This window comes from Hippoglossus hippoglossus, chromosome 7, assembly GCF_009819705.1.
Source record: "Hippoglossus hippoglossus isolate fHipHip1 chromosome 7, fHipHip1.pri, whole genome shotgun sequence".
In the NCBI taxonomy this organism is placed as follows: Eukaryota; Metazoa; Chordata; class Actinopteri; order Pleuronectiformes; family Pleuronectidae; genus Hippoglossus; species Hippoglossus hippoglossus.
Genome location: NC_047157.1, coordinates 4,810,525 through 4,825,319, shown reverse-complemented (window position 1 = coordinate 4,825,319; position 14,795 = coordinate 4,810,525). Strand labels below are relative to the sequence as shown.

The window sequence follows — 14,795 nt, the reverse complement described above, 5'->3', positions numbered from 1 at the left end:
TGTTTTAAACAGGTGAAGACACAAATACGTGTGTGCTTCCATCTGCTTTCAAGCTTCCTTACATTTTGAATTAGACTACCTGTTTGCTTGATGAGTAATACCAATTCTTCATTTCTTCCCTGTCCAGACTCTGTCCACTTTAAACATAACATGATGTGTTGTTGTCTGTGTAACCCTTGAATATTGATATATTGATATTTGAAAGTGTCTGAGTTTCTGTGCTGTCCATAGACAGACATATTGTCATGTTGACGTGAGGGTGCACAAACTTCAGGCCTGATCAAGTGTTCGGAATCTTCCAATGCAGCAGTTCTTCAGCTGGACGGAGAGCTGTGGTTTGCATAGTTATAAACGTGAATTTGAATTTAATTATTAATTTGAGGTCTGATCCAAATTATCTGTTTGAGAATCATCACGTCTATGATTTAACTGTAATTTCCTCTTTTGATATGAAAGTATTGATTAGAGCAGCTTTTAGGCAAAGACAACTGAAAAAAATATAAATGAAAGGATGGATCGAAAATGTTACTTTAACTATTTTTATCAAAATACACTTTAAGTATTCAAAGTAAAACATATTAATTATGCGGAAAATGTTCCTGGTATTATATAATTCAATTTTCCCCCTGTTCCAGGCAGTCTCACAGCATGAGGTTTCACAGTGGGAGACGGAGAGGTGCATTGGTGTATTATGAGCAGTAATGGGGCCGTGGACCGTTGTGGTGAGGAGGGAGATGAGCTGCAGGGAAAAGCTTTCGATTTATCAGTATTTCTACGTCCTGGACTCTCGCTTAAGGTATTGAGCATCTCCGTAGGGTGGCTGGCCTCAGCCTTAGAAGATAGGGTGGGAAGTTTGGACATCCATCAGGACCTCAGAGTAGTATGTGAAAAGGAGCCAGTTGAAGTGGTTCAGGCATCTTCTCAGAATGCCCCCCCGCACCTTCCTTTGGAGGTTTTATGTGTACACCCCGAGTGGGAGAGACTCCAGGGTCGGCCCAGATCCCCCAGGAGGAGCCAGGAAGGGTTGATGGGATGGGATGTCTGACACCCTGCATGTTTACCCTGCTGCCACCACTGTGTGAAATTGGATGAGTGGAAGGTGGATGGATGAGTGGATGGATGGACTCTTTTTGAAGGCTAAGGACAGAGGATGTCGGTCCTTGTTAAGCCCTATGAGACAAATTATGATTTGTGAATATGAGCTGTACGAACTAAATTTGATTGATGATGGATGGATGGATGGATGGATGGATGGATGGATGAGTTGTTAATATAAGGCTTGCATTAAGCATACAGATGATGCTATCTATAAAAATGTATTAACACACAAACAGTTGGATAAACTTAACATGTTTTGTAGGTAAATAATTCCTTGCAAAGTAATCCTAACCCTAGTAACTACAGTAAATAAGTGTAGTACAGCAAAAAGTATTGTAGGGCAGCAGTGTACAGTAGCTAATACTCAAGTAACATACCGTACTCTGGAATCAAGTACCTCAATATTGTACTCAAGAAGAATATTACAATAGAAGAAGAGTACAAGTACAATCCACTGTCATTTTGCTAATGTGTTCAGTGTTTGCTGTGTTGTGTTGTTATATTGAGAAAGGTTCTCTCAGTGTGTTGAGGTCTCTCGGCCGCTCAATGCGTCAGTGACTTCCATCATTAAAAGGGTCATTCTGTGCCTCTGGTGGAGCGTGTGAATAAAAACGTAGGACATGGAAATGACCAGCTATAACCCTCCTAAGGAGGCTGAATGCAGGCTGTGTTGTTGCTTCTACTGTCGAGTGAAATGGATTCATGTCTTTGTAAAATACTGAAATGATCGTACCCTGCCTTGTGTGATTCAAATTTCTCTCTCAGCGCTGCTGTGACGTTTACAGCAAGATACAATACCGACAAATGTAACCTGAAATGTTTTCATTCATGTTGATTTAGTTTGAATAAATGAAATGGCTTGAGAGTGATTTGATTCAATAAATTCTGTGTTTACATAATGTATACATATATATATATTTTTAAGTTTAACTTTATCTAATCAAATCACTCTCAAGCTATTTGATTTATTCTCACTAAATCAACATAATAGAAAGCACTTCCTTAAAAGTGACCCATTACATTTAACTTATGTAATAAAGTTATGTGGAACTTTAATATGTTATTGAAATACATAAAGTCAACAATTGTTTTTTGAAAGCACTAAAACTGTCTCTCCAGTCAATTCTGTACTAGGATTTGGTCCTTTTGTCCTACTGATATATATTGTACAGAGACTGTCTATCTGATCAATATTGTTCTAAAAATCGGTCCTGTTCAATAATGTACTGACTGTGAGACTCTGCAGACCTGAGACACATTTTTTCTGCTCTTTTTGAGGCTCAAGCCACCAGGCAGATAGCGTCACAGAGCTAAAGGGCTGATGCTAAAAACAAACACACGACGACTGTGTGAGACAGGCTGGACAGGAGACCAATTTACTGTTACTCCCTTTATCCACTCCATTTAAGCTCTGAGTGAGCATCAGAGTAGCCTGGAGCTTCAAAAAGGTCCCCCAACCCCATCGCCTGAGGATTTAGCCTCTTCAAACACGTCGTCCATCACTAGCTGACAATGTCCTTGATAGTGACTAAATGTGTCCCTCCTCACCTACACAGTCCCTAAACTCTCAGGTGATATCAGCTAGAAAGAACACACTAAGTAGTGACATGGAACAGTGATTCCACAACAAGCTGTAAGATTCTAATTTGGGTGCATCTCGTGGTTACGGTTTCTGTAGTAACACAAAGTGCTTTCTGTCATTCAAGCTTTTTCAGAAATATGAATTGTCAGAGTAAAGAGTGGAAAGACTTGTCACTATGAATAGACCTAAAAGAAATGCTGATAGGACTTGGCGCTCATCAATTTCAATCCTGGGCAGCACAGACTGCACAGTGAAAGCTATTTGGCTTACGGCTTTTTTGTGGTTCAGGAAAGCTATTTTTCCCAGAATGCCAGTTCTTCAATCTACAGACAAAAAAACAGATGTGCTGCAACACAAGTGACCACACAAGTTGTTCTCAAACAAGAATGAAGTGTACAGCCACACCAGCAGCTCTGTGAGGCGGTTCTGAGTAATGGCTGTGGCTCAGGAAGTAGAGCGGGTCGTCCACTAACAAGAGGTCTGATCCCTGGTTCCTCCAGTCTGCATTTTGAAATGTCCCTGGGCCAGGTACTGAACACCAAATTGCCCCTGAATGCTGTGCCAACAATGTATGAATGGTGTGAATGTGTGTGTCAACAGGCAAATGTGAGTTGGTCAATAAAGAAAATTTCTATACAACTATCATCCATTTATCATCCATTTGCTTAGACACAGCTAAACATTGTCATGCTAAGAGGTTCACAGTCACTAACATTTACTCACTATAGAGACTGTGGGTGTTAACTGTTTTGAAGGCATTGATAAAGAAACCAAAATGTTGGACAAAAATAAAGATTTGACCTGATGATGATGATGTTATTAAAGTTCATCCTTAGGGGAACATGTCTGTCTGAACCAGAGACAATCCATGGCATTGCTGCTGATGCATTTCACTCAAAACATGATTGTGGACCTTGTGGTGGCACAAGAGGAAAAGTCTGGGATCACCGTGTTCACTATGGCGCCAATCCATAGAGTACATGTTGAGATTATGTTTTACCCTGTAAGAACCTTTACCTGCTGGTGGCACTAGATGAAAAGTCAGGTCATCAGTCATTAAGATAGATCATCTGGTGATCATGAATGCTTGTACCAGATTATGCGGCAATTCATTTGATTAAGTAAATGCTGTTGAGAACAAAGTGTTGGCTAAAAACGAATATATATGCTAATTTGACTTGTGAAAAAATAGAAGTATATGTAATTCATTATTTTTAATCATATATATATATTTTTTTATATTTATCCACATATCTGCACAGCAACATAGCATAAAACAGCTGATTTCATTTTGTTCAAAGTAATTTCTAAAAAAGTCCCAAATTAGTTTTTGTTCCTACAAGTATATCCAGTGTATTACTGTATTACTCATATTTTTGGTTTATAGAAATATATTATGGTAGAAGATGTCATAGTTTAACCGAATAAGAGCAGATGAAAGATATGTTTGTGTGCCTTTAAGACTGTGTGCTCCCCCGAAAGAGTCAGATATGAGTTTTTTATTTGTTTGTATGTTTGTTTTTTGATGGTCTTAGCCTAAAACCCAGCTGTCTTGCATTTTATGGTAAATCATTGGCTTTGTCCTAATATTCACCAATATAAATCTGACAAATTGATTTTTATACAATATGAGGAAATGGTTAACAACAATAGCCAAAGGTTTAAACTTTAATTTTTTCATTAATAAAGGGGAAATAAAGGTTGTAAAGAACGTCAGGTTCTCTTTGACGCAACAGTGTTCTCTTTGGTGTGTACACACACATCAAAGAGAACTAAGCAGCTAGTCTGACATCATAGCACCAGGCTTTAGCACCAAGTTCTCTTTGGTGTGTGTGTTCCCTTTGGTGTGTGCTATAATCTCATTTCTGATATCTCCTTTGTCCTAGTTGATCAGTGTATGGTAGGGGTAGTACACGGAGAACAGAGAGAGCACTTCCGACAGGAATAGTACGATTTTTTAAAACTAAGCCAATAAGAGAAGTATTGAAAAACAATATCAGAAACATGAAGATGGACATCGACAGCATTCTGCCCATTGTGACGTCCTTTTTCCAAGGCATGACATCAGAACAATGGAATCTTTCGAAAAAAGGCAAACCTGATGTGGCCACAATGACCATACTCGGAGAGAAACTGCTGGAAATTGTCATTTTGATGACACAATCCATCCTAAAGGGTCTTGAGAGCACAGCTGTGCCTGTGTCTGAGAAGAGTGTGATTTGCTCTTTGGGCAACACACTTCCTCAGGTTTTTGCTCAGGCTCTTGACGTTCCAGATGAAATCAATCTTGTAAGTTCAGAGAATTTGACCCAGTTGACTGCTAAAGAGATTGCAGAGTGTGTCAACTCTGTCCTTTCCATGGGCGTGGACAGTGTGAAGGCAACTACTCCTCGTGTCACACCTCCAAAAAGACTACAAGGTATGATTCAACAGGCCGGCAAAATGATCAAGGGACTCATGAGGAATCTGAAACGTATGTGTGCACCTTCTAAGAGCAAAAAGAAGGTCTACCAACTGGTCAATGAAGATGACAGTCAGTCATCATCCTCATCCCAGACGACAATCTCAGAAGACAGGGAAAGTCTTCTGTCTGCAACATCCACAACTGTCCAGGAGATCATTAAGGAGGAGGTCTCTCAATACACAGAATCTACTAACGATGAAATATCAGACCATGATTATGATCAGTTGGAATCTGGCTCCACTCTGGAGATTAAGAATGTTGCAGATGACGTTGCTGAGGTGATTGTGGATGAAATCATGTCGCAAAACAAAGATGATCCAGAAACAGCCCAGAGCACACCCTCTCTGAAGAAAGTGTCTGAAAGGATTAGGACAATCGCTGCAAAGCAGTTTGCCCAAGCGTCCATTTGTCGTATTGTGGGCAGACTGAATAACAAGTACTTTGACAGCCTTTACAACCCGGCCTTTGACAAGGTTTTGGGTAGGCAGTCAATGCAATCTGTTACAAGTGATATTGACGCTCTGCTTCCAACAGCAGTTGGAGAGATACAGCAGGGGCAGAATGGGTCTCAATGGATGGATGATATTTTCAGTGGTGAAACCCTCGAGTTAACCAACGAGCTGAATAATATCCTCAGCAATCACATAGATAGGATGAGATTTAAGATGACCTCACGACCAAAAGCCTCACAACCACGGTGCACAAGCATAACGGTTTGTCCGCCACGTGCTATAATATCAGCTGACATCCTTGCCATTGTGTGGTGTTTCCTTGGAGTAATGAGGTGGTGGCTTCACACACAGTCAGAAACTCTCACTTCCACGGTGATAACACATAGTTTAGAAAAAGCTGTGTCAGAGGGCCCGATCGGTGGGGCCAGTCTGCCTTCGGCACCTGGTAACGGGTCTGGCTCAGAAAGCAAGGTGACCACTCCTGAATTCAGTGAAGAATACAGAGAAGAGCAAGAACCAACAGTGGAAGGAAGGAAATTACCCATCAGGATAATTGTTCTGAAGCTGGTTTCGAGGATCTTTGCTAAAGCAAAGTTGTCGAACACTCTCAGATCACCAAACACCATCATCGAGCGTCTACTCGAAAACATATGGGTCGAAATCAAGGATGAAGATTTTGAGATCACCCCAAAAATGATGAAACAACTTGACAAAGCCGTTTTCAAAAAAATCTGCAAAAAGTGGCACGGGGTTGTAAGTGTGCTGTTAGAATTGGAAATGGAAGACCCAACACTGGACAAATATATTGTCTCTGTCGTCAAAGATCTGCTTGTGACACCACCATCAAGATCCAGCGCCATCAGCAGGTTCTTCTCCAGACTGTGCAACGCCTTCTCCAAACCTTTTGAATCAAGAATCTTGTTACCAGATTACCAGAATGAAAGTGTGTAACTTGGATAAGTTTTAGTCTTTAGTCCCCCACAGATTCCCATTTCCATTTTAATTGTCGTTGCCTGCGACATTTGAAGGCTTTTGAACAAAGATTTTCAGCAAAGTGACTCTTTCTCCACAGCAGATGTTAAAAAATGAATGTGTGTTTTTGATTGCCCAAATGCAGCTCCTTGCCGAGTCCTTGCAGAGTGATCACAGTACAGTTCCTCCGGCTGCAGCAATAAAATCTGTACCCTAATGACAAATTATGAGAGGACTTTTAAAGGGGTGAAGAAGAAATGTAAAGTAAAACCCTCCAGCTTGTCTTACTGTGAACATGCGTGGTTTTGACAGATAATGATGACGCAGTTTGCACATGTTCTGGTGTTTACTGTGGCCGTTGAATGTTAAATAAAGTTTAACAACGATAGTTTCCGTCATTTTATGTACTTTTTTATGCACCCAGGTGCTGCAGCTGAAGGAGAACAACTGCACGGTCTGATTGCAGCTGACTCGCTCCCACAATATTTTAAAGGGGACATAGCATGCAAATTCCACTTTGTTAGTGCTTCTACAGGTTAATGTGGGTATCTGGCATGTCTACCAACCCAAAAACTCTGGGGAAAAAACACTCGCGCGTTTTGTTATAGTTCCTCTAAGTCAGAAACGTCATGCTTGAGCGACTCGATTGCGCTTCCTGGGTTTTGTGTCGTAACAAGGAACTGGAAGTCTCCCTACATGGTCTTGGCCCACCCCGTCCCCCCCCCGTCCCCCCACACTCGCTACGCCGGGTTTACACCGGAGGCTGCGAGGCAGCGCAGCGCCGTTCCCAAGCACGCAACCGGGCTGTTCACACGGGACGAGCATTTCTCCGCTGGTCAGCCCGCGATTCACTCACATGTGGCATTTGTCTGGATAGTTGGGACTGGGAGGCTGCAGCAGCTGCTCGGGAGCGACCGCTCGCTCTCCCGTGCGTGAGCTGGAATTTGTGTCAGCGCCACACAGCCAGCAGTGTGGAAGACTTCCGCAGTGTACAGCGCTACTGTAACCCCCGAACCCCGACATTCAACGGGTACAACAACAAGCGGAGAAAGCAGAATCGCGGGCTGACCTTATATATACAGTCTATGGGGCTGACCAGCGCGGAGAAATGCTCGTCCCGTGTGAACAGCCAGGCGGCTGCGCGCTTGAGAACGGCGCTGCGCTGCCTCGCAGCGGTCTTCCACACTGCCAGCTGTGTGGAAGACTTCCGCAGTGTTCAGCTCTACTGTACGCCGGGTTACAGTAGTTACGCCGGGGTACACCGGACGCGGAAGCGCCGCTGCGAGGCAGCGCAGCGCCGTTCTCCAGCACGCAGCCGCCTGGCTGTTCACACGGGACGAGCATTTCTCCGCTGGTCAGCCCCATAGACTGTATATATAAGGTCAGCCCGCGATTCTGCTTTCTCCGCTTGTTGTTGTACCCGTTGAATGTCGGGGTTCGGGGGTAAATGATGGTCTTCATAGCCCCCCCCCCCCACCCCTCTCTTTCTCTCTCTGTCTGACTGCTTGTGTGCTTGTAGTGGACGGGCAGAGGGGGACATTTAATTATGTGATTGGGAAAATTAAAACTCCAGGACAACAGAAGGGGAATACAAAGTATGGGATGCATATTTGATAATTTATATCATATAAAATATGTAATTTATATCGTTTAAAATCATGGGGGGAGAGGGGGGAGGGGGGAGCTGGCTCATTAGCATTTAAAGGAACAGGCACTCAAAACAGGTCACTCTGTGGAGGGCTGTTTTATACAGGGTAAAAAGGGTGCTGTTTTATATGATCCTTGTGGTATTTTGACCAAAGTATGTTACAGACATTTCATTAAGACCCCAAGGAACCATATCAACTTGTGGTAAAATGGGCATGCTATGTCCCCTTTAAGGTCATGTGACATGGTGATGTTTTGCAGCGCTGGTAAAAGTCAGACAAAATTTCTAACCAGCATGCATCACGTTAAATCAGTGCGGTGCAGAGTCACATGAAGTCAAAAGAACCCATGGCTTCCCAAGGTAGCTACCGCTAAAGCAAAGTTGTCGAACACTCTCAGATCACCAAACACCATCATCGAGCGTCTACTCGAAAACATATGGGTCGAAATCAAGGATGAAGATTTTGAGATCACCCCAAAAATGATGAAACAACTTGACAAAGCCGTTTTCAAAAAAATCTGCAAAAAGTGGCACGGGGTTGTAAGTGTGCTGTTAGAATTGGAAATGGAAGACCCAACACTGGACAAATATATTGTCTCTGTCGTCAAAGATCTGCTTGTGACACCACCATCAAGATCCAGCGCCATCAGCAGGTTCTTCTCCAGACTGTGCAACGCCTTCTCCAAACCTTTTGAATCAAGAATCTTGTTACCAGATTACCAGAATGAAAGTGTGTAACTTGGATAAGTTTTAGTCTTTAGTCCCCCACAGATTCCCATTTCCATTTTAATTGTCGTTGCCTGCGACATTTGAAGGCTTTTGAACAAAGATTTTCAGCAAAGTGACTCTTTCTCCACAGCAGATGTTAAAAAATGAATGTGTGTTTTTGATTGCCCAAATGCAGCTCCTTGCCGAGTCCTTGCAGAGTGATCACAGTACAGTTCCTCCGGCTGCAGCAATAAAATCTGTACCCTAATGACAAATTATGAGAGGACTTTTAAAGGGGTGAAGAAGAAATGTAAAGTAAAACCCTCCAGCTTGTCTTACTGTGAACATGCGTGGTTTTGACAGATAATGATGACGCAGTTTGCACATGTTCTGGTGTTTACTGTGGCCGTTGAATGTTAAATAAAGTTTAACAACGATAGTTTCCGTCATTTTATGTACTTTTTTATGCACCCAGGTGCTGCAGCTGAAGGAGAACAACTGCACGGTCTGATTGCAGCTGACTCGCTCCCACAATATTTTAAAGGGGACATAGCATGCAAATTCCACTTTGTTAGTGCTTCTACAGGTTAATGTGGGTATCTGGCATGTCTACCAACCCAAAAACTCTGGGGAAAAAACACTCGCGCGTTTTGTTATAGTTCCTCTAAGTCAGAAACGTCATGCTTGAGCGACTCGATTGCGCTTCCTGGGTTTTGTGTCGTAACAAGGAACTGGAAGTCTCCCTACATGGTCTTGGCCCACCCCGTCCCCCCCCCGTCCCCCCACACTCGCTACGCCGGGTTTACACCGGAGGCTGCGAGGCAGCGCAGCGCCGTTCCCAAGCACGCAACCGGGCTGTTCACACGGGACGAGCATTTCTCCGCTGGTCAGCCCGCGATTCACTCACATGTGGCATTTGTCTGGATAGTTGGGACTGGGAGGCTGCAGCAGCTGCTCGGGAGCGACCGCTCGCTCTCCCGTGCGTGAGCTGGAATTTGTGTCAGCGCCACACAGCCAGCAGTGTGGAAGACTTCCGCAGTGTACAGCGCTACTGTAACCCCCGAACCCCGACATTCAACGGGTACAACAACAAGCGGAGAAAGCAGAATCGCGGGCTGACCTTATATATACAGTCTATGGGGCTGACCAGCGCGGAGAAATGCTCGTCCCGTGTGAACAGCCAGGCGGCTGCGCGCTTGAGAACGGCGCTGCGCTGCCTCGCAGCGGTCTTCCACACTGCCAGCTGTGTGGAAGACTTCCGCAGTGTTCAGCTCTACTGTACGCCGGGTTACAGTAGTTACGCCGGGGTACACCGGACGCGGAAGCGCCGCTGCGAGGCAGCGCAGCGCCGTTCTCCAGCACGCAGCCGCCTGGCTGTTCACACGGGACGAGCATTTCTCCGCTGGTCAGCCCCATAGACTGTATATATAAGGTCAGCCCGCGATTCTGCTTTCTCCGCTTGTTGTTGTACCCGTTGAATGTCGGGGTTCGGGGGTAAATGATGGTCTTCATAGCCCCCCCCCCCCACCCCTCTCTTTCTCTCTCTGTCTGTCTGCTTGTGTGCTTGTAGTGGATGGGCAGAGGGGGACATTTAATTATGTGATTGGGAAAATTAAAACTCCAGGACAACAGAAGGGGAATACAAAGTATGGGATGCATATTTGATAATTTATATCATATAAAATATGTAATTTATATCGTTTAAAATCATGGGGGGAGAGGGGGGAGGGGGGAGCTGGCTCATTAGCATTTAAAGGAACAGGCACTCAAAACAGGTCACTCTGTGGAGGGCTGTTTTATACAGGGTAAAAAGGGTGCTGTTTTATATGATCCTTGTGGTATTTTGACCAAAGTATGTTACAGACATTTCATTAAGACCCCAAGGAACCATATCAACTTGTGGTAAAATGGGCATGCTATGTCCCCTTTAAGGTCATGTGACATGGTGATGTTTTGCAGCGCTGGTAAAAGTCAGACAAAATTTCTAACCAGCATGCATCACGTTAAATCAGTGCGGTGCAGAGTCACATGAAGTCAAAAGAACCCATGGCTTCCCAAGGTAGCTACCGCTGCTATAGCAACAGTCAATATTTGGGGGCGTGGCTTGTTGGAAAGCCTGGTGCTATGATGTCAGACTAGCTGCTTAGTTATCTTGGATGTGTGTGTTCTCTTTGACGCAACAGTGTTCTCTCTGGTGTGTACCGTCCTACCTAACATGTAGATTTTGTTTCCTGTTACGAAGGGTGTGGCTCCGTACCGCGGCGTGGGCATGGAGGTCATCGGCAGCCATTGGTCCTTCTCTGCCTCATAAACCCTCACCAGGGCCTGTGGTGTGGTGTCTGCGCCCATACCCCCCAACGCATACACCTTCCCATCTGCAGAGAGACACACAAGACAGAAAATCACTGTGAATTAAGAGCTTGCTGTAATTTACTCTCTTAGTGCAACAATGCATGCAATAGATATTTTCTGTCCAGCTTGTTTTCATTTTACAGTTTTATGAGAGGGTGGAGGAAAAATGCTACAAATGTCTCCCCAAGCAGCCAGAGAAAGAGACACAGTACTGTGTCCTTTAGTCCTGCCATTTCTGATGTAGCTGTCACGTCCGCTATCCGTCTCATCCGACTACAGTCATCCAAACAATCTGCAATATTTATGCCCAGGTCTGACAACATGCCAGATGACCAGCCAATGACTTTTCCACAAGGACACATCCCCAGCCACTGCAGTGTCATTAGAATATACAGAGAAGCAACAGAAAGCCAAAGTGCTGAGAATGCAGTCACACTCCTCCTGCTGACACGCTGCAGAGGAGAGGAGAGGAGAGGAGGAGGAGGAGGAGGAGGAGGAGGAAGAGGAGGAGGAGGAGGAGAAGGAGGAGGAGGAGGGGGGGAGGGGGAGGAGAGGATTACCAGCTCATCAGCACTCTGGAAGTTGTGACAACTTAAATCTGAAGGAAAAAGACAGAGAGAAGCTGAGAGACATGGAGGGAGAGCGTGAGCGTCTCAGACACCCAGACAGATGACAGATCTGTGGAGCTGTGACTTAAACTGTGAAGAATAAAGCAATAATAAATCTGTCACTAGGAATGCAGCTCGACACCACTGCTATTGCCACACAGTTCAGCATTTATGACAACACAGAGTAAATCCAATTTTTCTGTTGAACATAAAATAAATGACGCAGCACGGACACTTCCATCATGAAAAGAATATCACAATGAATGCACGCATGTTGATAGGTGGGGCAGGCAATGTAGATTATAAGTGTGTACTTGTGTGTGTGTGTATTTCAGAGACACGAGGCTGAGACCACAAACTCTGTAACTGCAGAGAGGCACTAACTGCAGTGTAAGCACGATTGCTGCTGAGCTTTCTAAGTAGAAGCTTCATCACTATTCTTAAATTACTTTTAAGCGGTTTTAAGGAGAGTCCAAGTTAACGGCTCTGTGAGTCTTTGAAGTTCATCATAAAGAAAAACCAAACTATTAGACGGATAAACCAAACTACTGGACAAACTGAGATGATGATGGTTCTAGATGAAAAGTGTCGGAGACCTCAAATGGACTGTTCAGGTTTGCTTCACATTGTCTAAAACTCCAATATTTCACCTCATACTTCAAATGTTAACCTGTTAGTGTGAGAGGAATGAGAGATCTACCTCGAGAGTAAATACACTGGGCTTCATTTCAGAACATTAATTTTTCAACATTTTCTTGCATAAGGTTTGCTTGTGGCAAACTAAGCCTTCTTCATAAGTGTTTCAGTGGTGTAAATTAATATGTGTTACATCACAAAACAACATCTGAATGGCCCCCTGGTGGCTGCCTGTACTCTAAACCCCACTGAAACCATGGTGTGCCATGTTAACGGATGCTAAGTATACGCCAAATACATTTTTCACAAAGATGGTTTCTGTCATTTTCATATCCATGAAATCTTGGCTCGATTGTTCAGTGGGAGGAAGTGGAGATGTGTCAAGCATTTTTATATACAATCATATGCACGAAGATAATGCTGATGATAGAAATGATAATATTCAAAAATATTGAACAACAATGCTTATGTGTGTCTATAATAGAGCAAACTTCTACCAGTGCAGGATGTGAGTGAGCGTGAATGAAAGCAGCACAAAGAAAACAACTTTGCCTGAGCTTTTACACTTTTCCGCAGCATTATGTTAACTGTTTCAATGAACAATGAAATGAGAATTTGTTTTCACTGAGAATAAATGTGGAAAACAGTCTTTAGAAGCTCAGTGGAGCACTTCTAAATCCAAGTTTTCATTTAAACGTGTCTGTCTCTGGGCAAAGTTTTGATTTTTATCTTGAATTAAATCACGCGATGTGACATGTAGGCAAGACTTTCATCCTCTAGAAAACACTGGACCGAATATATTCAAATACTCTAATATTTAACTTACTTGTGTTATGCATAATTTTATCCACATTGTTCATTTTCATCTGATCCAAGTTGTCACATCCCAGTTTTTACCTATTGTATACCAAATAGTGAATGTTCCACAAATCATCCATCCATCCATCAACAACACTGCTTATCTTTTGAGGGTCGCTGGTTTGAAACCAACCCCAATCTGCCTGTTTCCGGACTGTGGGAGGAAACCGCAGTACCAAGACAAAACCCACAGACACATGGGAAGAGCATGTTAACTCCACACTAAAGACCCCGGCCAAGCTGGGATTCAGACACTTTGGATGAATGTGGGAAAATTCTGTACATCGAACGCTTAATCCAGACCTTCAGACTCAGCTCCCTCCCCCCCTCCCACGACAGTTTGATGCTGTGTTCCCATTATAGCTGACGCGGCACCAATCTGTCAGTCAATCTCAAGACCTCACAGACCCTGTCAGTACCACTCAACACCTACTGCCCCACCAGGAGCTGTTACCCCAACAGCACAGCTCCCAGTGACACAGCGGGTGTTCTCCCGTGCTCTGGGTTCTTTTCTTGTCAACAAATGCAGTTGATGATGTGAACATATACTGTTGAATCCTTGAGGCCTGATAAACTTGTTGAGAGCTTCTCTAACCTTTTGTTTTTATATTTTAAACCTGCATTATTTAAACAATGTTTATTTGCTTCTTCACCCCTGGTGGCAACAAGTGGAATACTGTAAAACCACAGCTTCAAAAATGTATTGCATTGCCCACATGTTGCACAACTGTACTAAATACAAACTAAATGGGAGACTGTTCATAAAAACATTTCTCTATAGCAGTGCTAGAGGTAGGAACACACACCATGGGGCACCTTTAGGTTGTGTAGCATATTCAAATGTTTTGGCAACAAAGGAAAGAGAATTCAAACCAAATGGAATTTTAAATATTTCTTGAAATGTAGGAGAAAAAGAGAGGGAGAGGGAGAGAGAGGAGCTGATTGAGATGTTGATAAATCACTTTGGCATTTGACGATGCCATCGGGGTCTCCCAAACCCAGCCAGAGACTAAACAGTCGCTTTTCAGCATCTTTATAAATTCACAATTCACTTAAATACTTCAGCAGTTTCTCATGGCGTCGCAGCTCGGCTCAGCTCTGTCTCTCCCATGTGCGTCTCTCTTCCATGTGTCCTTCATGTCTCTCCCATGTACGTCTCTCTTCCATGTGTCCCCCATGTGCGTCTCTCTTCCATGTGTCTCTCTCTGGAAGCTTTGCTGCTGCCTTTGGAACCAGAGGATCAATCAGCCCACAGCCCTCAGCCCTCAGCCCTCAGCCCTCAGCTGGCAGATTAATCCTCTGGTGCAAGTGGAGGTTCTCTCTGAGCCTTCTCCATTCCCCAAATCACCTTTTATAATTATCGTGCGAAAGTAACAATTAGTACAGTGCCTGTTCCAAACCTGTCTGTTTGGAATGT

General features: G+C 43.8%; 1 protein-coding gene across 3 annotated transcripts in view; it reads right to left on the bottom strand.

Moving 5' to 3' along the window:
• Window positions 1–14,795, bottom strand: part of LOC117765090 (kelch domain-containing protein 8B-like) — a 165,511-nt gene that overhangs the window by 50,324 nt on the left and 100,392 nt on the right. For all 3 annotated transcript variants that reach the window (XM_034591350.1, XM_034591349.1, XM_034591351.1), the window contains one exon: window positions 11,135–11,299. In XM_034591350.1, the coding sequence (XP_034447241.1) occupies window positions 11,135–11,299 (165 nt within the window). The remainder of the gene's footprint in view (window positions 1–11,134; window positions 11,300–14,795) is intronic.